This window comes from Lissotriton vulgaris, chromosome 7 (assembly GCF_964263255.1).
Source record: "Lissotriton vulgaris chromosome 7, aLisVul1.2, whole genome shotgun sequence".
Taxonomy (NCBI): domain Eukaryota; kingdom Metazoa; phylum Chordata; class Amphibia; order Caudata; family Salamandridae; genus Lissotriton; species Lissotriton vulgaris.
Window position 1 is genome coordinate 325,192,434 of NC_141695.1, and position 27,036 is coordinate 325,219,469.

General features: G+C 47.2%; 1 protein-coding gene across 1 annotated transcript in view; it reads right to left on the reverse strand.

Moving 5' to 3' along the window:
* Positions 1–27,036, reverse strand: part of POLD1 (DNA polymerase delta 1, catalytic subunit) — a 357,307-nt gene that overhangs the window by 224,858 nt on the left and 105,413 nt on the right. Inside the window, exons 10-13 of the mRNA XM_086929347.1 lie at positions 19,627–19,722; positions 12,621–12,758; positions 12,329–12,504; positions 1,117–1,269 (exon numbers count right to left, since the gene is read on the reverse strand). Of these exons, the coding sequence (XP_086785473.1) occupies positions 1,117–1,269; positions 12,329–12,504; positions 12,621–12,758; positions 19,627–19,722 (563 nt within the window). The remainder of the gene's footprint in view (positions 1–1,116; positions 1,270–12,328; positions 12,505–12,620; positions 12,759–19,626; positions 19,723–27,036) is intronic.

The window sequence follows — 27,036 nt, forward strand, 5'->3', positions numbered from 1 at the left end:
AAAACATTTTTTAATTAGTCTTTTTTTATTAAACATGCTCACCAAACAGCTTACAAACTGAAAGTTCACAGCCAACACAATGTTACAATTGCGCATATACCTTTCCATGAGAGTGGTCAGGGTATGGAGGACATTCTGTATATGGTTGGCGGAAATCAGCATTTCAGTTCTGTGGCTGGTCAGAGACGGAATGGTAAAAACCCAGAAGGGCGAATCTGTGACAAATTGTTTGCCAACACATCTATCAATTATCTTGGCCAGAAAAAGCCTTGTGATAGAGGAGCGAGATTTTATGTTGTCTAAGTTAGGTGGGTGATTTTTTTTGAGCGGGAGCCTGGTCAATCTTCAGATCATCAACTAAATGTCCCTAAAGAAAGAAGGTGTTGATTATTTTTTATTGAGTTGGAACATCATCAGTCTCTAGAACATCATCTTTAACATATCTGCAGGCATAAGACATGTAAAACAGCTTTCTGGTCTGTATATTTTTCATTTTTGGCCTGTACCTGCATATATTTCCTAGGCTTACACAAATTCCTCATCAAGTTGTTAATGTCAGCTCCTTTCAAGCAATACACCCCAATCTTTGTTGATCAACACTGGGGAGATTGTTTTACTTTTTCTCTTTTCTCTGCGAGTGAGGCCAGCTCACTGATACCAGTCATCAAAGCTTAATGTGTGGGAACATCACTCGCAGCTCTAGTACTACCCTAGGTGCTTTTTGCTTTTTAGACAGGAAGCTATCAGGGTTCCTAGAGAGAGTATGTTTTTATTTGTATAGACAGATTCATTTTCATTTGAAATAACAATGGGGTTCACTTTAAAAGAGGGAAGTAAAAAAAATCTGTGAATGGCTTCTAGACCTACAGTGCTACCCCAGACTAGGTTCAACTCCACTAATCTATGGGGAGTCTTTGTCCTTTCCTTCACAGTTTTGATAAGTGTGCAATATTGTTCCTTTCCTTGAGAAAGTCACATCTCATTGGGTCCATGGTACAAGTCAATCTATTAAGACAGAAAAATAAATGCAGAGGGGTAAAAGGTGGCTGCGGCATGGGAGCAGGGAGAACTGTACCTTGACACCAGAGTATCAAGACATGTAACTGCTTGTCCTACCTCTCTGCTAGTTCCACATGTGCCTGCTTTCCAGCATACTCGTCTGCAGTCCTTGTCAATTCCTTGGTGATAACCAACTGCGAGATGTCAATCCGATTACAGAGGAGGTCTGAGATTACTTCCTTAGCATGTTCCACAGCACCAGAAGGGTCTCTGAAATACAGAAAGAGCAGTCATGTCTTGTTATTTTGTGAAAAGGGCAGATTACAATGGAAATTGGATAGAGGCACAGATGCAAAACTAGGCAGGAGCCCAGGTTATCAGTGATGCTTGGAGGTTAGATTTGGTCAGACCCGTACCCTAATCCAGGTCATACGAGTAAATCCCTTCTCATTGTACAAGTATTAACATTCTGTTCATAAATGTGTTGTAAAGGGAGAGTACATGTTATACACTGGCAAGCTATGTACTGAAAATGTGTCATGTAGAACTAGGAAAGTGGGGTTTACCCATGCTGAGTTCTAGATGTGAAGTTATCGGTCCAGAAATGTCAGCGGGGAGTATGCCTGGCTAAGGGATAGTTACGCTCAAGTTATAGGGTGAGTCTTTTGAAATAAACCAACTTAATTCACCTCTGCTTGGTGTGTCTACGTTGCCAGGGTGCGCGATTTGGCGACGAGGAGCCAGTCAGTACCTACAACTGCCGAAGGTAGCTTTTGAGCCCAGTGATCAGCTGCAACCCTTCTTCCTCAGCAACAGAACGGTTTTGAGCTCAGGACGTCTTAATTTCACATGTCCCAATGCTAGTGGGAGGATCATACCCTCTCCGGTATTGTCTTGATTTTTTTTAATGGGTCAAAGGCCTTCATTTGAAGGAAGTGCAAGCTGACCAACAGCATGACAGCGCCAGCACTTGCTTTGAACACACATAACTGGCTTTGAGAGATCCTGTGAACGTAGGGGAGTTGCGTAAGGTAATAGGCACGTCAACTTTTACTGCGTGTCATTCATCAATATTCTTTGTAACTACACACCGGTGATATGCGCATCTTTTGACTTTAACCCCTTCCATGCTGGTGACGAACCCCAGCCGTCACGCTCTGCGGCGCTCGTGTGCTGATGACGGCTGGGGTTCTTCACGGCCCGCCCGGTTCTTTTGTTTACCGCACAGCGGCGGAAACGGCCCAACATGGAAGGGGTTAAAGATCTTTGCTGTATTTTATAAACTTCAGGGTTGATTTGTACGAAGAATTTGCACAACGCATAGGCCCTAATTATTCACATTGTTCCATCATGCAGTTAAAAAATGCCATTATTACTCCTCCCTTATTTTTGGTGCAACATGGTCCTTTATCAGTGGTATGGGAGGATTGGATAGCGATGGTTGAGACATATATTGAAGCATAGATGGTCAGGAATTTAGTGCTGCTAGAAAGAAAGCGTTACTTTTGAACAAGCTTGGTAAGGAGGGTCAACATGTATTTAGGTATTTGCCATTAGCAAATGAACCAAATGGGGACCCAATTGAGAATGTATATGCGAAAGCTAAAAAAAGCCCCAATCGCAGGTTTGCTAAAGAGATTAATCTAGTCATGACCAGGTATACATTTTACACAAACTCAAAATGAGAAGAATTCATTTACAAACTGAGTGGAATTGTTGATGCAATGTACTTTTGGGGAAATGACTGATGAATTATTTCATGACCAATGCCCAGGGAACTGTTTGCCGAACATTGGTCAGGAACAGTCCTGTTGCCTTGCCTAAGGAATGAAATCCTGGGAGATAGCAAGAGGAAATGTGAACTTTCTAGGCTGAGGGTGTGGGTTGGAATATTTGGTGGGGTTGAAACGAGGCCCAGACAGCAGCCAAGCTCGGTGATGATAGGACCCAAGGATCTGTGGTGATCTCCTCCCAACGGGAAAGAACCCTCTGAAATTTCACCCTAACAGGTGTGGTGTGATGGGGGGGGGGATACAAGGTAAGTTCGTTTTTAGAGGTAGTGGCTCCCCTACTGGGAGTGCATCTGTCTCAGACTTTAGAACTGTTCCATTTAAAAGAGCCCAGTGAGCAACTCCGGTCATCCTGTTGGTGACAACCCTGGTGCTGACGCTGGTAGGAGTGGGATGGATCTGGAGAAGTGGCTTTGGACCCAGCTCTTGTCTGCTTGCTTCTGAAAGGAGCACCTGTCGAAAGGAACTTGAAGGGAACCCATAGACTTAGCAGTGTAGGTGGCCTTGGTTTATTTGTTCAGTGTATTATCAACCTGCAGTCTGAACAGGTGATCTCCCTCAAAGAGCAGGTTGATAAGATGTTGCTACACCTCCAACTTGAAGCTGGATACACAAAGCCAGAAGTGTCGCAAAACTGAGACGTTTACTCATCTGGCTGCCGTATTGGCTGAATCCAAGGATGGTAGTGTTGGAAATGGCTTTCCCCTCTTCTACTATTTCCTCCACCCTCTTGCGATATTAGTCATGGAGATGTTGGAGGAGGCCCTCCATCTCTTCCCACTGAGCCTTCTTATAAGGGGCAAGGAGGCCAACTGAGTTGGCTATGTGCTAATGTATGGCAGCACCTACCACTACTCCCTTGCCCGCAGCATCAATACACTTGCTATCTTTGTCAGAAGGAGGGGAGTCAGCCATGACCAGGGCTACTGCTCTTTTCCTGGCAGTGGAAACGATCAGGTAGCCTGGTGGGACATGACCTCTGTTGTAAAGTAGGTCTTACGGTATCAGCTTGAACTTTTTTTCAGTCCTAGTTACCACCTGGGGTTTCACCGACTCCTTGAAGATCTCAAGAGTAGATTTTATCATCCCTTAAGCATAGAATAGGAAGCTTGCTCTTTATATACTATACCTAAATGAAGAATAGTGTGCAGAGTCCAGTGGATCCCCAGATTTGTTGAACACAAAGTGTCAATAAATGAGACACACTCAATGAATAAATCCCAGACCAATTTATAAAAATAATACTTGGTGAAGGAGGAGCCTAGCGACGAACGAAGATGGCCGCATAAGCTCTCGGCTCCGTCGACCTCCTCTTGCTGCTTGAATATTCTGCTACAAATCCTGCTTTTTCGCCTCACCCCCGTGTGGGTGACCCGTTGCTGATACTGGCGGTGTGGTCCTGGGAAATTTACGTCCCGGATTGCCGGAGTTGCATAGAGTGGAAGTTCTTGGCCTAACGCTGACCGAGAGCCGGGACCTCGAGTACTGACCCTGCCAGGTTGCAGTGCAACAACGGCGGCTGGGGGATCCAGACACGGTCCGGTCGATAGAAGTGGAGAGCAACCTGCCCCTGGATTGGTGGTGAGCCTGCGGTTCTACCCGCATTGTGGAGGTGTAATGATCCTGTGAGTGGCTGAGAGATCGGGGGTCCCCTTCTCGGCGTTCCCTACCCGCCGGGGTGGGGCCCCCTTCCGAGAGGCCCAATCGTTGCTGGACTGTGTGCCTCCTGCCCCCGCCTGCCCTCATCGCACTTCGGTCCCTGGGGAAATCGGGTGACCCGAAGGGTGCATTGATGTCTGGAGTCGATCAGTTTGCGGCGGTGCGGGGTGAAGAAGAGCCATCATTGCGAACCGTGATGGCCGCCATTAAGGGTCTGTGCTCCTACATGGTTGCTCTTTCACATAAGTCGATCGTGGATGACACCGAAACTGCCCGATCCCATAAGGACTCTGATCTTTCTGGTCCCCCTACGCGAGACGTTTCTCCCACTTTGATCCCGGATTCTACGACTCGAGGCCCATCTAGTGTCGAAGCCTGGATAGCAATGTCTGTACCTCTGTGTGCGGCTGAACCCGCCGCCATGGTGTATCGCCCGCCCACGTTGGCGAGTCCACCTGTGGTCGTGTTCATGTGCTCGTCCCCCTATGACTTTATTGAAACTGTGACCCGACGGAAACAGCGAACATCTATTGATCGTGTGAGCTGTGCAGTGTGGTGGAGTATGGAACGGTCGGGATCTGGTCGTACCGTGGCGAGTGTCATGGCGGCTGAGGATTGTGGTGGACGGTGGATATCTGTTGGACTCACCGCACAGATTCGTGGACTGGCTGAACTTTTGATTTATCCTGTGAATATGCGGGTGCGGAACTCATGGTGAATACTCATAGAGGTCAAGGGTGAGACTGGTGTTCGACTCGGATGCTAGGGGTTTGTGATGGACCCGGGATCCGCCATTTTCTTGTATCAGGGGGCGGGGCGGTGTAGGACGTCTTTCCTGGGTTCTACCGAATTTACTTTGCTTTGCTGCTGATTGTTTAATGACCAGGACTGTACGTCGCAGGAGGGGGGTAGTGCGACCGGGGATGCGTGGTTCTCCTCCTCCCTTAACTTTTCTTTTCTTTCTTTTTCTGTGTTTCCTTCCTTTATAAATCTCTTTTCTACTTTATTTCGGGTTTTTGGTCGCTGGGCGATAGGCACGCTGCTAGGGGGGTAGGCCGTAGCCATCTGCAGGGGTGCAGGGTGGGGGGTAGGGGGTGGGGTATTTTTGTTTTTCCGTTCTCTGTTTCTATGGCCTTTTTCTCTTCTTTTAGTTTGACTGGACTCCTTTGTTCTCTCTCCCTGGGTTGGGGGTCAGTTTATCGGGTTACTGTTTGGACTTTTTGGGCGGTGCTGGGACTGTGGCCGCTCAGTTTCTCCTGTCATTGGATTCATCGGGTGGGGCATTAGTCGGGAGTTTTCAGAAATGTATGCTTGCTTATACTGTTCGCTTCAAAATGTTGTCGTCTCTGCAGTTGGACATGCTTCCCTGCCCACCCGGTGATTGTATCTACTTTAGATCCCGTAGACGGCCCCCTCCTGTTCTCTTTTCTCTCTTTCCATCTCGTTAACATATGGAACTGTATTACGTATTTACCATGTATATCCTGTTTTATTTTTTAAAATTGACCTCTCTAATCCGGAGATGCTCTCCTGGGTGTGCCGAAACAGTCCGATTTTCAATTTTTTGCTGCCATGCCTCCGGGATGTTTGGCTGAATAGCTGTAGCTGTGTTCACCTTTTTCTAAATAAAGGTCCTCCAAAAATTAAAAAAATAAAATAAAATAATACTTGGTTATATTTATTTCGTAGAACCACTAAATTTAGTCATTGGTAAATACTTTTTTCAATAGAAATACTTTTCAGTTTCAAAAATGGACAGTGCAATTTTCAGACTTTCCTATGTTAACCAATGAAAGGAAGAAAACATTCAGCATACATAGGGATAACATTGACTTACAAGACTAGTCTTCGGGAATTAAGTTAAGTGTTGGGCAAGGTTCCGTTCAGTGCCAGCAGTTCACCACCAGCGGAACAGAGGCATCGAGGTGCATGTTCGAGGTCGGATGGGGCAATCGATCAGAGGCTGCTTACAGGTGAGTAGCAGCGACTTGGGGGACCGCCTCTCCAGGGGTTGAAGAAAGCACCAAACGGGGCCCAAGGCAGCACCAATACTACACCACCAGAGGCATAGGGGTGGCCGGGTGCAGGGTGCCAGAGCATCGGGTGCCAAATGCAAGGAAATGGAGAAAGCCAAAATCGGAAGCAGGCTGTAGGCTCAGGCCAGTCGAAGGGAACCAACACCTGCAGAAGTAAGTAGCAATGCTCTGGATGCAGGGACACCGTTGGTCTTCTTCACCAAGGCCCAGGGCAGATGGGAGCTGGGGTGTCTTTAGGCATCGGAAGCAGCTTACCAGAGCAAATTGCGGTTGGGGAGGGGGGTGGGTCGCCATGCAAAGGCTGCAGGTGGCCTTGAAGAGTTCAGGGGAGGTCGCTCACCGGTGTGTCGTGCTCTGGAGCACTGGGAAACCATGCTGAGACCTGGGCCACTTGGACTCGGTCCGGAGGAGTCGGGTGCTGAGGTGGAATCGGGGCAGACTTGGCAGTTTTTCAGTTCACCGAGTCCTTACTTTAAAGATGGTTGCTTGGTGAACAGGTCTGTGGTTCTTGGGAGCCTTGATCTTTATTGAAGGCAGTCAGTTGTTCCAGGGTTTTGAGGTTGCTAAACTGCAGGATGGGTTGTCTTTGGACGTCGATCGCTGAGGGCTACAGACGAGCTGGGGCCAAGTCAGTCGGTTTCTGCAGTCTTTCCTGCAGGTGCAACACTGTAGTGTCCGGCTCTTCTTGGGTAGTCAGGAACTATAGCTCAGGGCTAAAGGGCGTGATGGGGGCACCTAAATACTAGCTTTAGGGTCATTTAAAGGGAGTGCCAGGTAGTAGACAATGGGCTACTTGCCTTAGGAGTGACAACACTCTCTAAATGCTCACCCCACGTGGAGGGTGGGCATATCACTTATCCTGATTGGAAGATTCCCACTATCTTCAAGATGGTGGGTACTGAAAAGAGTACTTCACCTCGCCTCCAGCACCTGAGGGGGGGGAGTTGGCAGAGAGGGGCACTCCTTATATTCATTCTATGTTTTCCCGCCTGTCCTTCTGCCAAAAAGGGGATGAGGACAGGAAGGGGGAGACCTGCTCCCTCAAACCGGCGAGGCAGGGGTCTCAAAGGTGGCAAGGCATTTAAAGCTCCCCACCACAGATGGCTCTTCATGACCAGGTTGAGGTGTGAACAACAAAGTTGCCTCAGAGTGAGCAGGCACTCTCCCCATGAGGTCACAACACTGTCTGAAGGTAACAGGCCGGCTCAGGGCAGTTGTGACCACACTAAGGATTGGTAGGTTTGAGGGGACCCCTCTAAGGGGTCCTCTGGGTGCGCTTTTAATACATGAATGAATGAAGGAATGAATGAATGAATGAATGAAGGAAACTATTCTTATATAGCGCATGGCTACCCTGGAGCATCCCAGCGCTTGGAAAAGCAGAGAGATGGAAAAACGGAAGTTGTTCTTAAATATTCTTGATTATTTGGTTTGCGGGAAAAGCCATGTCTTTAGTTTCTTGCGAAAAATAAGGAGGTTGGGTTCCTGACGAAGAAAGAGGGGCAGAGAGATCCACAGTTTTGATGCTTTGTATGAGAAAAGGCGATCTCCTGAGCGAGACTTACTGATTCTGGGAACTTCAGTCAGATTAAAATCATTAGACTGCAGATTTCTGGACGTTTTGTAGGGTCTGATCAGATTAGCGAGAATTGGAGGGCCTTTGCCCGGAAGATTTTTATGGGCGATACAGAGGGCCTTAAAATGTATCCTTTCTTTTATTGGTAGCCAGTGAAGTGAGCTTAACGCTGGTTTGGCAGAGGAGCGGTGGTTGGTGCCAGTCAGCAGTCTGGCTGCTGAATTCTGGACCACCTGAAGCTTACAGATCACCGAAGTCGGGCACCCAGGTAGATCGCATTTCCATAGTCAAGCCTGGATAAGATCAAGGCTTGAACTAAAATTATTTTGCCCTTCTCTGGCAACTGGGACAGAATTTTGCGTATAGATTTTAGCAGACCAAAACAGGTGGCCGCTGTTTTCCTGGCTTGTACTTTAAATGAGAGATCCTCGTCTAACCAGAGTCCTAAACTCTCGATCTCACTTTTAGGGATTGGACCAGGGCCCATACAGGGTGGCCATAATGTGGAAGCGTTGAATGATGCCTGCCTGCCCAATAGCATAAGTTCGGTCTTTTCGCCGTTAAGCTTGAGCAGAGACAGGCTCATCCAATTGGCCACTTCCTCCAAACAGGCACTTAGACTCGTTGGAGACAGCTCTGCTTGATTCAGAGAGAACACGAGCTGGGTGTCGTCGGCATAACTGACCAATTCGATACCATAGGGAGCCACTATCTCAGCTAAGGGAGACATGTACACATTAAAAAGTGTGGGGCTAAGGGAAGAACCCTGAGGGACCCCACACTGCAAGGGTAGGGGAGAGGAATGGTAGTCCCCTTCAAACACCTTAAAATACCTTTCCTGCAGAAATGATTCCAGCCATGCAAGGGCCTTTCCCGAAACTCCAAGTTTGTTTAGGCGGGCTAAAAGGATACGGTGATTCACCGTATCAAAGGCAGCGATGAGGTCCAGGAGGATAATGGCCACGCTACCACCTGCGTCAGAATCCTCCTGGATTCCTCAACCACCTTTACATCTGGCACTGGAATCAATTTATTATGTGGAGATGTTTGTTACCAAATATCTCATATTTCATTGAAGCCATCAAGAAGCTGGGGAACTCGTAATGACATGTGTCCAGCCCATGTACTTACTATGGCTTCCCTAGTCACCTACAATATCCACAAATCGTCAAGGATATTGTAGGAGCAGATATGCCCCCACAGGAGATATAATGCAGCCTATCTTAGGCCTGCTAGAGGGGCTTCTTACCTATATCTCATGGAGTGTCTGTGGGCATGGCCCACAGGGATGCGTGTTATGTTGGCTCTTCAGTATTGTCTGCACCAAGACACACAGGCTGCAATGGCAGTGTGCCTTGAGAGGGGTCCAAGGTGGCTCAATTTGGGCTGCAGTCCTGAGGGACCAACTTTAGCCACAAGGCCCTAAGTCCCCGGGGTACCTTTTACGAGGGACATATGTGTGTGCTAAAAGGATGCCAATTGTCCTATGGGTTTAGGGAAAGAACACTGGGAACCTGATTAGCAGGGACTCAGTACTCTACAGTCAAAGTTGCATCAAAACGTGGGGAGGGGCTACTGCAACAGAAACCCACTTCCCTGCACATAGGTAGATATTGGAGAGAACGGTTTTAAAAAGCATCTTGACCAACAAGTTGTCATCCTCTGGGGTGGCATGCACTTGCACCTTATAATAAGCAGCCATATATTGGATAAATTGTACTATGCCATGTTTGGGGAGGTGGTAAATATCTGGGTCTTCCTTGAAGATCCACATCATAATAGAGGATCATTGCTGGGATGCATGTGACCTGAGCGCCAAAGTAATCTCCTGGAGAGCAGGGGTTCGGGTCGCCTGTGTCAGAGTATGACTCTAGTGAGCCTTCGGGGCAAAGTCATAGGATGTGAGGGGGAGGTGGTGGAAGAAGTAGAGGCAAAGGGAGAGGTGTATGATGGCAGGAGGAACAGGGTAACGGCGGTGTCCATTTACCTTGAGGAGAGCAGTGGAGGCGGTGAAGTGTCCGCAGGTGGAACATCTTTGAAGACAACCCTACGCTACTTAGGCAGTCTTTTCCAAGGTGAAGATCTCGCCTGTGCACGGATGATAAGCCGCTGCCTTTCATCTACCTCCTATTGTGGTTTCTTGTGGATAGGCCTTTCCTAGGAGTCGATTTCTGACGGCCTTGGTGCCGGCGATCTATAAATACTTAATAATAATAATAATATTAATAATAATAATAATAATAAGAGTGGGTACATCTCGCTGAAGCTGCCAGCTTCGCTGCCAAAGGATCTTCCCGTTTCTGAGGGCCGAGCAGTGTGAAGTTTCGTGAACTTGACCCTTTTGAGAGGGAAAAGATACGATTCCACAGAGCAAGGAGGTAGGAGGGTGGTGAGAAATGTGTGGTTAGATAAAGTATCCACCAGAAAGTGAGTTTCCAAAAGGTAAATAACTTGATCTTCTGATTAATACTTCTAAATGCAGATGGCTCTTCTTGTGAATAGATACCAAAATAGTACCTCCCAAGGTGGTGGGACTGTGAAATGGCTCAGATCAAAAAGTCCTGTACAACCGAACAGGCAAAATGCCCATCCCGGCAGTTCTGAATGTCATATCTTCTGGAGGTTGTGTCTTGGCCAACGCATAGCAGATCTTAATACAGAGGGTTATCCATCTTGAGATGGTCTGCTTCTGTACCACCTTGCCTTTCTTTGGTTCCGAGAATCTGACAAGAAGCTAATCAACCAACCAATGATATCTGGTACAATCAACGTAGTAATAGAGTGCTCTTTTACAATCATCTCAATGAAGTCTCTTCTGCCCTTTCGAAGAGTGAAGTGATGCAAAGAATGTTCGAAGCGCTATAGCTTGTCTGACATGAAAAGGTATCACTACCTTTGGCACAAATGCATGGGTTCTCAACACCAGTTTGTTTGGAAAATAGATTGTATGAGGCAGCTGGACCCAGAGGGCCCGAACCTCACACATGCAAACTAGCTGCCATCATTGAGACCTGAAATAGTTTTCACAGAACAGATGTGAAAGCACACCTATGCATTGGCTCAATAGGGGTACACAATAGGAGTGTAAGAAACAAATATAACCCTCACTGTGGCATTATTAAAGGTTTGGGAAGACATATATTGAAAACCTTTTAGAAATCTAATCGAAAGAGGTGATTTGAATAAGGACTCTAGTCCAAGAAAACATAAAAAGCATTAAAAGCCCAACAAGTAACCTTTAACAGAGCCCATTTAGTCCTTGCTGGGCAAACGATAAATCAAACAAGAATGCAGTGGGGCCATCTAACAGTTGCCACACAAAGCCACAAACTTGTGGAGGGGCCCCTGCCTACCAAATCACATTGAAGACTTCGGAAGGAATATAAAAGGAAATCAATTGCCACTGCTCAACCTCCGTACATAGGGGTGCAGATTGCACAGACCTGGGTGCAAGACCCCGCCCCACTGCTACGACAGAAGGTCCTCCAAAGCAGCAGCCTTATCGGCGGACAGATGCTCATGCTCAGAAGTTCCAGGCATCATAATCTGGCCCAATCCAGAACCAGTAAGGTGATTTTGGCCTAGTAATTCCTAATCTTCTTCAGCACTCAGGAGAAGGCATATGCACCACTCTAGCTGGAATAAGTCTCAGACAGAGAGCCTGTTGGCCAAATGTGAAGTGCAAAAGTGTAAAATGTACACGTTCTCAGCTGAAAAGATAGAACCAAGGTAGTCCACATTGCCGGAAGACGCCCTGCATCACCTCCGGGTGTAGCTGCCGCTCGTCATCCAGCAAGTGTCGTCAACTTAGTTTGTCCATCCTGGAATTCAAAAAGATCTCTTCAAGTACGGGATGCTACAACCCTATGGTTAATACCACCATTTTTGTTTTTAACAAAAAAGATGCAATTTGGAGCCCAGCCACAACATAGTATAACTGTACACAGCAAGTGAAACAGTATGTTCTTGCTATAAAATTAATACTGGTTGTCTACTACTCATGGAGCTGGTATATAAAAGATACAATGTTCTACAGGTACTCATCAAGCAACACATTTTGCAAACCCATATTGATGAAGCTACCAATACTGATGGCAAAGTCAAAACTAGCTTCATCTCTTGAATACTGGTCAAATTAACTTTTCGTGGAGCATGGTATTAATAAGGACAACCTGTCGTCCACCCCCAAGATGATCACCTGTCAATTAGAACTCTGATGTAGGGGAACCACTCTAAACAGTCCCTTAGCAACTCCCTCTTATCATCACCTGTCAATCAGGAGTTTCTGTAGGCTGGTATTGATGAGATTGGCCACCAGAGGGCAATTGTCCCTCCTCACGGTCTCAATGCCCTTGCAGTCCATCTTGTCATGGGTATCGGAGCTGGAGGAGAAGTACAAGCCAGCGTAACGTTTCTTGTTGATGAGCAGGTAAGGAAAGTACACCTATAGGCAAGAATCACAAGACAATGGGGAATTATGACCAGCATCTTGCCACCTTCCTCCAGTCAAGACAGCTGCTTGAAGAGAAGTCGACGCACAGCAGCAGATGAAGTACGTACCTTTTCAAACTCTAGCTTGATAGGCGGGATGAAGTGACTGGACACCCACTCAGCTGCCTCACGTCCTATCTTCATAGCCTCCTGCACGGTCTGCACGCCCATTTTACACATCACAGAGTCTGTGTCTCCATAAATTACCTGCTCAGAAAAAGGAGTAGAGAGTAAATGCTGCTCTTTCTCACAAGTAAATTAGATGACAGTGTGAGAAAGTGGTTCTATATATACTGGACCAAAGTAAGGTTCAGTGTGTACAGAGTCCACAATACCCAGAGGTATAACAGAGGTTAAAGTCAGGTCTGACCTAACTCTCTAAAGTGGTAGCTTGGTCGAGCAGTAAGGCAGTACCAAAGGACAGTGTAAATCATTTGTTGTACACAGTCAGCAAAGGGGTTTCACACACTCAAGGACTGAACTCCAGGCCAATTGTTTTTATATCAAAAGATATAGTAGTTTTATTTTTAGAACCAACAGGTATCAAAATATACTTTTCTCAATATGGGTACTCTCATGTAATTACTTTGCAAAGAGGCAATAAACTTTGTAAACACAATAAGTACAATGGTTGCAATTTAACATTGAGCTCAATGGGTTTTTCTACATAAAAGCAGCTGATTACTTTATCGATTGCTTTTGTAACTCCAGGACTGGATCCTAGATTCAGTCCTGGGGTCTAAGCTAAAAACAGTTTAGTAAAGAAGTTTTAGTTATTGGAATGATTTTTAAAGAATATAAAGGCATTTTAAAAGTTGACAAACTTTTCAGTGAAAAACCAGCAATGTTATCCAATGGCAGGAAATTCAAAGCACAGGTAAAGTAGGTTCTCGTTACTTTTGTGATCCAGTACTGGACTCCTAGGTTCAGCACTGGGGTAAGTAATTACGTTTTAGTAGTTGGTACGATTTTTAAGGAATATTTGCAAATTTCAAAAGTAGACAGAAGAAATTTCACAGAAAAACAGTCAATTGTTTCCTATAGATGAAATTTAGATTACTAGTAACCACGGTTGCGATTACTTTTGCGGTTCAGTACTGGGCTACAAGATACAGCACTGGCTTCTCTCCTTTTTAGAGGTGAGTACTTCGGATTTCGATATTCGGCTGATTTTAGATGAATATTTTAACGTTTCAAAACTTCACACTTGGAAGAAATTTCACAGAAAAACAGTCAATGGTATCCTATGGCAGAAAGTTAGATTACTAGGAAACACAGTTGTGATTACTTTTGCGGTTCAGTACTGGGCTACAAGGTACAGAAATGGCTTATCTCCTGATCACAGGTGAGTAATTCAAAATTAGTTATTCAGGTGATTTTAGATGAATATTTTAAAGTTTCAAAACTTCACACTTAGAAGATTTTTCGAGTCAAACCAGTCAATGTTATGCTATGACAGGAAAGTGAGTCATCGGTTTTCAGGTGAGTACTCGACTGGTGAAGTTAAGGTTCTGGGCATAGACTCAGGGGTGATGTCAGGGCTTGTTACTTGCTTTAAGCAGTACCACTGCTCGTGGGAGACCCAGGTAGTCAGAGTCACAAGGCAGTCGGGTCCTCCAGAGTTTTTGAGGTTGCTGACCACTGGAGACGCCAGGGTTAAGCAGGAGCAGGTTCGAGGGTCGACAGGCCGGTAGGGCTAGGGCCAAATCAGTTGGTGTGTTCCTCTTTTTTAGCAGCTGCACGGCAGGTCTTCTAGTTTCTTGTTCTTCTTTCTTGTTTCGGAATCTGGATCTGTGGAAAAAGGTTCAGGGTGCCCCTAAATACTACATTTAGGGGTGTTACAGGTAGGGCAAGGGCAGGGACTAAAGGGTCCCTGTCCTGGGGTGGGTACAACCCCCGGCCTGCTCCGCTCCTGTGGGAGGGGGTCAGGAGGCTAGCTGTGATTGGCCAGGGCTCCCCATCTTCAAGGTGGCCGGAGCCCGGGGTCGTGCATCACCTCGCCTCTCCCACCTAAGGGGTGAAGTTGGCAGAGGCTGGCACACCCCCCTTTATGACGTAGGTTTTCCCGCCAGTCTTCCAGCCAGAGTGAGGGTCAGAATTGGTGGGGGGCAGATGCTGAGTACAGCAAGTGGCCTGGAGAAGCTCACAAAGGCGGAATGCCTTTGAAGCTTTCCCTGCCCATCCTGGGGGAGGAGGCTTAGCACCTCGTCCCAGGATGTGCATTGTTGCAGGCACAGGAGAGCGGGGAGCTCTCCACCCAGGGGTCCAGCAACATGTCTGCTGTGTGGCAGCCTAGGCAGCCTTTCAGACAAGACGTGGATTGTAGGTTAGGTTTCAGGAGGCATCTCTAAGATGCCCTCTGTAGTGCATTTTACATTAAATCCCACACTGGCATCAGTGTGGGTTTAATGTGCTGAGAAGTTTGATATCAAGCAAGTCAGTGTTAAGTGTAGCCATTATGGTGCTGTGGAGTTACGTTACGTTACGTTACGTATCTCTTATATAGCGCATGGCTACCCCAGCAACGAGGCGTCCCAGCGCTTGCAGACAGGTCCAATCACATAACAGCCGGAGGAATGCGGCAGGATATCTATACACCGCGGAACCCTAAATAGAAGAAAACAGCCAAGTTTTTACTTGTTTTCGAAATTGTAGGTGGTTTGTGATGGAACGTACACCTAGAGGAATAGAGTTCCAGAGTTTTGGGGCCCGAAACCTAAAAGAGCGGCCACCAGCTCTACACCTCCGAATCTTGATGGTACAGGCAAGGAAGAGGTCCGCAGACCGTAGTGCACGCTGTGGAACATAGAAGGAACAGATTCCTTGCAAGATTTTAGGACCTAGACAATGTAACATTCTATGCATAACACACAGGGTCTTAAATTGAATGCGTTGTTTTACGGGCAGCCAATGGAGCCTGCGCAAAACCTGAGAGGTATGGCAGCGTCTTGGTAAGCCGAACAGGGTCCGAGCTGCCGCATTCTGAGCTTTCTGTAGTCTATTGATGACTGTCAGATTGGACCCAAGCATTAATACATTGCAATAGTCCAGATGGGATAGGACCATAGCCTGGACAATTGTCTGACGGGTGGAAGATTCAAAGAAGCCAAGAATAGGTTTCAGAGAGCGCAGGCGGCCATAGCAAGTACCAGCTATCCTCTTCGCATGGGAATCCAGGGTGAGAGCATCATCTAAGGTCACACCTAGATTCTTAACTTCCTTCTTGGGCATAGGCGGTGAGCCCAATGTAGGGGGCCACCACCGCTCGTCCCACTTTTGAGTGTCCGGGCCAACCAGGAGGACTTCAGTCTTAGATGAATTTAACTGAAGACAGTTCTCCGTAAGCCAGCTGGAAATGGCCACGATATCCTCTTGGAATTTGGCTTGATCACCAACATTGTTATTAGAGAAGGTGAAGATCAGCTGTGTATCGTCCGCATAAGATATTAGTTCGATGTTACGTTCCCTGGCCAATGTGGCCAGGGGGCGGACATACACATTAAACAGCGTGGGGCTGAGGGCAGAGCCCTGAGGAACACCACAGCCCAATGGAAAACTGCCGGATGAGTACGGGGGGGCATGAACCTGGAAGGAACGGTCAGATAGAAATGACACGAACCATTCCAGAGCATCCTCTCTGACACCTATCTCCCATAGCCTCTTGACTAGGATCCCATGGGAGACGGTGTCGAACGCCGCACTCAAATCTAGCAGCACCACAGCTGAGGTGTCACCCCTGTCTTGTGCCACCCTTAGATGTTCTGTGACGGCCAGTAAGGCTGACTCCGTGCTATGTTTGGCACGGAATCCGTTCTGAGACTCCTCCAAGATCCCATTAGTCTCCAGAAAATCCGTCAGAGTAGAATTGACGTGTGCCTCCATTACTTTGGCCAAGTAAGGAAGCAGCGAGATAGGCCGGAAACTTTCTGGCTTAGAGGGGTCCAGGGTGGGTTTTTTTAACAAGGGGACCACTTTGGCATGTTTCCACGATTTCGGGATGGTAGCTGATTGCAGAGATTTATTAATCAGTTTTTGCCCTTCTGTCAAGATAGATTCGGGAAACAGTCTAAACATCTCGGGTTTGACAGGATCTTCCGGGGACCCCGACTTGATTCTTGAAGTTAGGGGTTCCATATCTGTCTGAGAGATGAGTGGGAGCGTTAGGAGAGAATAGGGAAGGCTCAATGAGTCCGTAGTAGGTCTGTAGGTCATAGATGGTTCTCCAGAGTTAAATGTATTATAAATCCCTTGTACTTTATTAATAAAGAAGTGAGCCAGCTCTTCGCAATGTGAGTCAGATAGTATGGTGCTAATAGTCCCCACGGGGGATGTAGTAAGCTCCTTCACTAACGCAAAGATAGTTTTTGTGCGATTTGTGCTGGCATTGATCAGATCAGTATAATAACTAGCCTTGGTCTTTTTTATCAACTTGTGGTAGGCTTTTGTAGCAATTCTGAAATTGGACTTGGCTACCAAATCATATGATCTTCTCCAGATACGTTCAAGTACCTTACACTCCTTTTTTTTTAGTACAAGCGCCTCACAGTACCATAACTGGGACTGCTTACGTTTAGGTCTTGACATTTTCCTGGGTATGAAATGATCCAGAGACTCATTGATCCATTCTCTATAGGCTAGATCCGCCTCATCCAGATTAGTAGGCCAGGCAGGTCGGGACTTAGTTAATCTAGCCTCGAATAGTGCCCCATCAAGTTTGTGCCATGCACGTCTCAAAAAAGGAGGAGGAGGCTTTCCCCCAGGGCCAGCTGGAATCCTAACAGCGATCTGTACCAAAAAATGGTCCGTCCAGCTAAGAGGACTAGGAGTGGAAACTGAAATTTCCTGAATGTTCGAAAACAACGGGTCCAGTAAGTGGCCTGCAAGATGGGAGGGCCCTACCACCAGCTGACGTAATTGGCAAGCTTCCATATCCCCTAGAAACTTCAGTATTGCTGGGGAGAGACTAGACTCCAGATGTAAATTGAGGTCCCCCAGAACACTGAAGTTAGCTGACTGTAAAATGAAGGCAGAGACATTAGAAACCAATGATTCCTGAAATGTACTCGCTAGCCCGGGAGGCCGATAAATCAGCACGCCCGTAAAAGTGAAGGTATCTGAGACCTTCAACTTAAAAAGTGCGCTCTCACAGTTGGCTATCTCTGTAGGGGAGAGAGTGCAAGAATAGATGTCTTTAAATATCACTGCCAATCCCCCTCCCCTGCCCTTAAATCTATTCTGAGTTAGAATGAGATAGTTAGAAGGGAGGGCTAATGCAGTGATGGCCAGTGTGTTCATAATGACAACCTCCCAGCACCATATACTCTTAATGGCATCACTGCACTTACAGTGCCCAGGTATGGCCCTGGGTATTTTAGGGGCACAGCGGTCATGCACATGTGCCCACACCACTGGCAGAGGGCACCCAGATAGAGGGGTGGCTGATGTATGCCAGGGCAGTGGGTTTGTGGGTATGGCACACAGAGATGTGTGTCATGTCGACTCTTTGCTTAGTTCTGCACCTAGACACTCAGCCTGCAAAGGCAGTGTGTGGGTGTCAAGGTACAGGGCCCATAAGGGTGGCACAATAAGTGCTGCAGCTCTTAGGGGTCTTCTCTGGTCACAATGCCCTGGGTACCTAGGGTACCATTTACTAGGGGCTGACATGTGGCCAGAGATGCCAATTTGGTTTAGGCTTTAGTATAGTTTTTAGGGAAGGAACACATGCCCTGGGTACCTGATTGGCAGGGACCCAGGGCACACCAAGGAAAATGCATCATGCAAAAAGTGTGTGGGCACTGCGACAGGAACTCACTTTCTCACAGATGGCAACAACTGAGATCCTGAACACCCTCTTTGCTGCTGCTATACTTAGCTGGGAAAATCTCACACAGGCAGCTATGGCTTGACACACAATGACAAGCAACCCAATATGAATAAAGGAATGCAAAGGAAGACAGAACAGGAGCACAAACAGGTAACTAATGGTTCAAGGCAGTACCAATATTCTCTTACCAGACAATTTTCTTAGGCATGAAAATGTGCCCTTTAACAGAGAAAGATGTATGGAATCCCAAAATGACACGCATGCATCATGTTGCTCCTGTGGCCATTTTGACGGTTTACTTTAGCATTACGACATAGCCAATGTGCATGATACATCAGAAAAGTAATAATTAAAAAAAATGAAAACACACTGAAGCAAAACAGTTGAAGCTAGCACCCCAGTACTACTACAGAAATAAAAAGAAATCACAGGGTGTGGTGGCAAGCACCAGATAAGCAGAGGGTAGGGGTTTGTAATAAAGGTAACAGGATGAGTTCAATGTAGCAGCAGCCCTCAGTCAATTGGATGTATGACGGTACGACGCGTACATTGACAACGCGTACCGTTACAACGCTACTTTTACAACGCAAGTCGTTACGACTTGCGTTGGGGGGCGCTGGATAGTAAATAGTTTTATTTACTATTCCAACTCCAGTCCCCGTGGACTCTAGGGAAGGAGTTGGATAGTAAATTAAACTATTTACTATCCTGGAGCGCCCCCCAGCGCAAGTCGTTGTAACGACCTGCGATGTGAAAGTAGCGTGGTAACAGTATCGCGTTGTTAAAGTTTCATCGTAAAGGATGTTCCCCCAGTCAATTCAATTACAAACGTTTTGTTTTTTAAATAGTTTGTGTGAAACTACTTTTTTGAGAGTTTATATCGGCAAGATATTGGCCAATGCAAACTCTAATAGATAACCAAGTAAGCCAATGTCTAAAGACAGCTGAATACCAGTAGACAAAAACAAATTGGCTGTCCAAAAGGCCTGATCTGTATGTTTGTCGGTATCTATCTGTGTGTTGTGTGTACATTGTGTCATGATAATAGCGCTCGCTAAACGGCAAAAGCAGTCTTTAGGCAAGACCCAAATATAGAGTTCCTTCAGTGCAGCAAATCAGGATGTCTTGCTGGAGTGTGTCCAGAATTAAAGATCACTTCACACATCTCTGATCACCGTCTATTGTGGGGCACCTACACCTAAAAAACAGATGCAACAAGTGTATCTTCTCCCACTTATCCGATGACCTTACCTTGGCATCTGCTGCATACCCGTTGGCCAGCGTGTACTTTGACTCCACAAGCTGCTTGGTCTTTTCAATCATCTGGCGGCCAAAACCAGTAACACTCTAAGTGAAGGGAGAACATGAACAGACATCAGTGCAGGGTACAAAAGGAACTCCATATAGAGAAAGAAAATCCATATAAATCATTGAATGAGCTTGATGCACTAAATGGCATGAGGCCAATACACCACAGAAAGGGACCAATACATGGCACTGACCATATAAGAACAAGTTACATACTGTTTGTAACACTCCTTTTGAAGGATACTCCCACTGCAGATACCTCATCTTTAGAATATTCCCCAGGCGCCAGACTCCTGTACGTTGGTATGGCTTCAGGCTTACCTCGTCCTGCCCCGGAAGTAACAGAGAGGAGTCTCAAATAGGTGTCACTGATTGCCAATGTCAATTCTTGACTGACTCTTTTGTGCCCTCAGAAGACAAAACAATTGAAGGTACCAGTGAGTCGATCTCTAATTTGGGGCCCTTTTAGATGTTTAAAAGAAGCCACTCTACAGACCATGGTAGGGAAAAGTGGGGGTTGGTGGCGGAAGGGGGGAGGGGCAAGAGAATCTATGGTTAGATTGTATTCACTAGAAAGATTGTTCCAGAAGCCAAGTAACTTGTCCTTCAGATAGATACTTCTAACCGCCGATTCCTCATCTTTAAAATAAAAGCCAAAGCAGTACCTCCTCAATGTCTAAGTCTGTGGAGTGGATAAAGGCCAAAATAAATCTCTGCCGGACCGAACTGACGAAGTGCCCTTGCTTGGCTGTCAAGGCAGTAGTAGTTTGTGAATGTGTGCACCGGAACCCATGAGGTGGCCTGACAGATGTCAAGGACAGGCACTCTGCAAGCAAACGCAGTTGTAGCAGCCTTGGTTCTAGTACAATGACCCTCAGGCCTTCAGGAGACTGGTTCTTGGCCCATGCATACCAGACCTTAATGCTGAGGACTTTTCACATCGGCTGGGCCAAAGATAATACAAACAACAAGACATCCAGCTGTTTGGCTTGCAAGGGGTCTGTGTTGTGAATTCCACACCAGATCTTAAATTTATCCCGGCGACCTGTGTAAATAGATTTTGCAAAGGGATGCCTGACCCCAAGGATGACATCCACAAGCTCAGAAGTTGGAACGAATGAAGTCAACTGCCACCACTCAATCAGCACCCATGGAGGTGTAGATTGCACAGCTTCTCCTGCCCTGCTGCTGCGACAGAAAATGATTCTGAAGCGGTAGCCTGATCAGGGGACTGATGTTTATGGCCAAAAGGTACGGGTGCCACACTCTCCTGGCCCAATCTGGAACCACTAGGATGACTTGGGCCCGGTGGTTCTGATGTTCTTCAGAACTCAGGGGAGGAGTGGTAGGGTTACAAAGGCATGCAGGAGTCCCATGCTCCACTGCAGCCTAAGGGAGTCTCCTAAAAAGAGTGTTCTTAGGAAACGGAAGGCACAGTGATTTTGAAACAACAGTCTCTAAACGATCCTGCCTAGGCTCTTCCCACTGTCATAAGGTGTACTGTCTCACCTTGCATCACCAGGTGTTTCACGATCAAGGAGATACCCCAATGCTCCAGCAAGCTCCAACCAAAACCATGTCACAGGACCACGGGGCCTCACTCCACATTGCTTGTTGCAGTACTACATGGCAATGGTGTCATCCATGAGGATCTGCACCAGCCTGCCCTGGACGGCAGGAAGGCTTTCAATGCCAGGCATATGGCCTGCAGCTCCAACAGATTTAGAAGGAGCCAGGTTTCTGCAGGAAACCAAAGTCCTCTGACCTACACCTTCCCATCTGACCTCCCCAGTTAGGCAGGTATGCATCAGTCACAATCAGGTATGCATCAGTCACAATCAGTTCAGGGTGCGGAAGGGGTTTGCAGCTGGTCAGGTTGCGGTCAAGCAGCCACTATTGCAGATCTTGTGCACTCTCCTCTGAAACCTGGATGAATTCAGACAGGTTTCCTTGGTGCTGGGCCCACCAAGACTTTGTATCCTACTACAGAGCTGCATATGCCACCTGGCAAAGTAGACAAGCAGGATGCATGATGCCAGCAGCCAAGAAGCCTCAGAGCTGCTCTCATCGAGATCTAGGATCAAGACTTAAACATCAGGATCATAGTTCGAACATCTTGGACTTGTTGCGTGGGAGGTAAGGCCCGGAACTGCACAATGTCATGAAAAGCTCATATACACGGAAGGCTCTACGAAGGAGTCAGATATGACTTTGGCTCATTGATCAAAAACCACAAACATGCTAAAGGTTTCGCAAACATTTGGAGGTGGTCTATGGCGGATTGTGGCGAGCATGTCTTAAACAACCTATTATAGAGGTAATGGAAATCTGTCATGCCCCAACCCACGAAGATGGGCATCTAACACCACTATCACTTTTTTTAACACCTGAGAGGCAATGGTGGGGCCCAAGGGGAGTACGGCAAATAGAAATGTCCTCCTGGACCACCTTGCCCAGCAGTAACGTCCCTGGAACTGCAGAATGGGAACATAAAAGCACCTATTCTGCTGGTCAAAGACAACCATTCAGCTACCTGGATCTAGAAAAGGTAGAGCTTAGCCAGTGTGAGCATTTTGAGTGTGTTCTTTCACAGGAAGTCATTCAGGGGGCGAAAATCTAAATTAGGACGAAGGCATCCATCCTTTTTTTAGCACAAGGCAATTGGGAGGGCGGGCACACTTCCAATGCTGGCACAGTCTTGATGGCCCCTTTTTTAAGACCTGCACCTCTTGGAGCAACATGGGCAGGACCCTCTGAAAGCAGCTCCAATGAGAGAGGTCGTTGTGGTGGGTCACGGAGAAACAGGAGGAAAAAACCCTGCTGGACAATCTGGAAGAAACATCTGTCAGATTGGATGGAGTGCCATCCTGGGAGAAAATACATGATCCTGCCTTCCACAGGGTGGTTGTGTGCTGCTAAGGGTAACCTAAAGTAGCTTGGAGGCTGATGCTAAAGGAGCAGAAGCCAAGAGAACAGCACTGTCCCTGCTGATCTGTGTGATGTCTGCATGTTCCTAGTCCCTAACCAAGAAAGGACTTGAGTGGCTGATGTAGGGGTGACAGGACATGCCCACTTGAGTAACACCAAAAGGAATACAACTGATGGAGAAACTGACAACCAGGAATGCGCCATTGCTTTGCTTTCCTTAAAGCATTTGAGAGCAGTCTTGCCAAATAGGTGGGACTCATCACAAGGCATGTCCAAAAGGATGGCCTATGCATCTCCAGAAAAGCCAGTGGACTGCATTCATGCATGTCGGCAGAGCACCAGCCTAGTGCTCACCACTGGGCCAAGCCTCAGCTGTATAAAGGCCAGCCCTAATGACATACTTGCCTTCATTCTGGCCGTTCTGAGTGGTGTGAGGCAAAGAGTCAAGAAACCTCTCTGGGACCGCCAGCAGGATCAGGCTGGCCATATCCCAGAGTTCATGAATATAAAGGCTTAACAGGCAGACGGCATTGACCGAGCTCAATGCCAAGCTGGCCGAAGTGAACATTCGCTTTTCAAATGCCTTTCTTTTTTCGACTCCCTGTCTGGCGGAGCTGTGGGGAACAAATTCGGATTTACTTTGCTGGTAGGAGCTTAGAACACCAAACTCTCAGGAGTAGGATGCTGTGTAAGAAAATCTGTGTTGCCAAGAGCCAGTCTTTGGCATCTCGCCACTTGCCTGTTCACTAATGGACAAGAGCAAGGCCTAGTCCACGTACCCTTAAGCGTGTCAGTTAGGGATTCATTAAATAGAAATAAATGCTCAGACAAGGCTGGCTGAGACAGCAAAACCTCAGTAAGGACATTTGTCTAGCCAGAAGGCAACTGTAAGTCTAGAACCTTAGCCACGGGTCTACTCAATATGGCAAATGGAGTACTCTCCTCCATTGGGGGTGCTAGTGGCAAACTCAACCCTGTATCAGAAGAAATTTCAATCACACTGGCCTCCAGCAAATGAATGCACACCCATCCTTTTATTAAGTGGGTAAATCGTCCCCATAATCGACAGTCTGACTTCAAGCCAAAAATATGACTAAGCTAGCGCTCTGTGGCAGAGAAGTGATTTGTCTGAATCAGAATATACAGGAACTGGTTGTACTGGAGTGGATTCACAGAATGACCTCAGTCGGGGTCGAGAAGGAGTCGGGTTGAGGTCACACATCAGATTTGGCAGGGACTCAACTTTAGGTGCTAGCAACATTGGGATCAGAATCAACGAAGGAACTGGCAAAGGTTTTGGTGATGGAGTGTTAGCCGCCACTGGAATCTTCGCGAATTGGGAACGATTCGTCAATCAGTGAAAAAGGGAGCAGAACTCCATATCTGGTGTCGAAGGCATGGAAAGAAGGGAACTGATGAATAAGTTACTTTCCTTCAATAGCACCTTATCTTGTAGAGACTCTACCTAGCTGCAAGTTCCTTACATTATAATATTCCACAAAAGTCAAGACTGAATCTGGAAAATTTGAAGTAGTATCCTGTGCTTCAGTAGGTGGCGTCATCCGATCCAGAAGTAGAATGCGCAATGCCTATAGAGGAGGCACCCAGAGTGCGGACATTAGTTACTTTTCGCGACTTTACATGCCAGAAAGCGCAGAGCCATGAAGAATGCTGTCATACTGGTGAGCATTACTCGGGCCCTAAAAAGGAGACCCTACTGAATCAGTGTGCAGAGGTAGGAGGATGGGAGGGTCGGTAAAGAATCTGTGGCTAGATAGTCTCTCTCTGCCGAACGAAAGTAACCTGCTCATCTGACAGAGACTTCTTGCTGCAAACGCCTCCAACAGATGAGAGCAAACTTCCTGCAGGAATGTTGGGAACTGGGTTACTAGCTGAGGAGGTGCAGGAAGCTGGCTCTGTATATACTGTACCAAAGTAAGGTATAGTGTGCACAGAGTCCAGTGGAATCCCAAAGGTAGGCAGAGGTAAAAGTAGATAATACCTTACTCTATTTGTGGTAGTGTGGGCTTTATCAGAGGGTAGTGCTAAGCATGTATTGTACACACTCAAAGACTAAACTCAGACCAATTTGTTTATATAAAAACATTATTTAGTTTGTATTTTATTTTCTAGAACCAAGCCAAGCCTGGTACAGGTAAGTATAATAACACTTTGGATGAATAATGCAGTTAAATACAGTTTGAATGCAGTTGAAGGCAATTGGATTGGTTACAAGTAAGACATTTGTTTGCAAAGCAGTTTGAATTGAATTTGAAACTTTTCAAGTTCCGTTCCGACTACTTTTTAAGTTAATTTTTCTACTCAGTGTGATATGCCTAGACATCACACTGGAACATTTCCTAGAAGAAAGGGGGGTCCGATTTAGCACACAAGGTGCACCCACAGCAGCACAGGGGCGGCCGGGTGCAGGGTGCTGTTTTGGCATCCCGGGCATCAGGTGCCCGGGATTGCCGGTTTTGGTTTTTAGCTGCAGGCTCGGTCCAGGAAGTCTTCGGAACCAACAACTGGGAAGGTAAGTTGGAGGGCTCAGTTACGTAGGTGTACCTCAGGTCCTCTTCTCCAGGGCGCAGAGCGGCCGGATGCATGGGTGCCTTTTGAAGTTGAATTTCACCTTACAGGGCCACTTGCGGTTGGGGGCTCCTCATGCAGAGGCTTCAGGTGACGTAGGGGTATCCTGGGGTGGTCAGCCGTGATAGACTCGGACTCTGGAACGCTGGGGGACCTCGCTGGGACCAGTGGGCCACTCGGATTCGGGCCGTAGGCGTCGGGTGCAGTGGTGGGTCCAGGTGTCAGGTTTCTTTGTCCTCAGCAGGCTCAGAGTCTTTCTTTGGTGTTTCCTTTGAACAGAGCTGCTGTTCACAGGAAATCTTGCCTTTGTTGAAGGCAGTCAGTCCTTCCAGGGGTTCTGGAGGTCGCTGGCTTCAGGACAAGGAGACTTTTTGCTCAGTATCTCCGGAAACAGCAGACGAGCAGGTAGGGCTGGGGCCAAGTCAGTTCTTCTCTGCAGTGTCCTCTGCAGGGAGTCTTCCTTCGTCCTTCTTTGTAGGTTGCGGGAATCTGCCTTCTTGGTTCAGGGCTGCCCCCTAAATACTGTATTTAGGGTGTGTTTTAGGGGTCTCAAGGTCAGTAGGCAATGGGCTACTGACCTAAAGGCGACAACACCCTTGGGAGTGCTCACCCCATGTGGGGGAGTGGTCCACAATCCCTAATCCTAATTAGAGAGTGCCTTCCATCCACAAGATGGTGGGCACTGAAGAGTGGGCTTCACCTCAACTGCCCCACCCAAGGGTGGCGTTGGCAGAGGTGGGCACGACTTCTGGCTGTTATAATTTCTTCCGCTAGTCTTCCCGCTGAAAAGGACAGGAAGGTGGCCTGCTCCTGGTAGCAGGAGAGGCTGGGGCTCGCGTTACAAAGGCAGCAAGGCCTTTGAAGCTCCCCTGCTACAGATGGCTCTTCCTGACCTGGGCTAGGTGTGAACTCCTTCGCCCAAGAGGGCTTTGTTTCTGGGGCTCAGGTAGCAATGGCTACCACCCCAGCGGTACAGAAACGTGTCTTGTGGTGGCAGGGTGGTGTTTACCAGTCAGGAGCCCACCAAAACCTGGTCGTTTTTCAGGGGGCATTTCTAAGATGCACTCTAAGTGCATTGCATATAAATCCCACACTGGCATCAGTGTGGGTTTATTATGCTGAGAAGTTTGATACCAAACTTCCCACAATTCAGTAAAGCCATTATGGTGCTATGGAGTTCATAATGACAAGCTCCCAGACCATATACTCTTTTGGTGTTACTGCACAGACAATGTCCAAGAGCTTATTTTGACACTGTACGGGTACAGTGCTCATGCAACTGTACCCGCACCAGTGGTATAGTGCACCCAGCTGAGGGATGTCTTACCTATACCATAGGCAGTGGGTTGCAGGCATGGCACACAGGTTATGTGCACCATGTTGACTATTATTCTCTGCATCAGAACGAGAGAGAGAGAGAGAGAGAGAGAGAGAGAGAGAGAGAGAGAGAGAGAGAGAGAGAGAGAGAGAGAGGAGAGAGAAGAGAGAGAGAGAGAGAGAGAGAGAGAGAGAGAGAGAGAGAGAGAGAGAGAGAGAGAGAAGATGAGAGAGAGAGAGAGAGAGAGAGAGAGAGAGAGAGAGAGAGAGAGAGAGAGAGAGAGAGAGAGAGAGAGAGAGAGAGAGAGAGAGAGAGAGAGAGAGAGAGAGAGAGAGAGGAGAGAGAGAGAGAGAGAGAGAGAGAGAGAGAGAGAGAGAGAGAGAGAGGAGGAGAGAGAGAGAGAGAGAGAGAGAGAGAGAGAGAGTGAGAGAGAGTGTGTGTGTGTGTGTGTGTGTGTGTGTGTGTGTGTGTGAGTGTGTGTGTGTGTGTGTGTGTGTGTGTGTGGTGTGTGTGTGTGT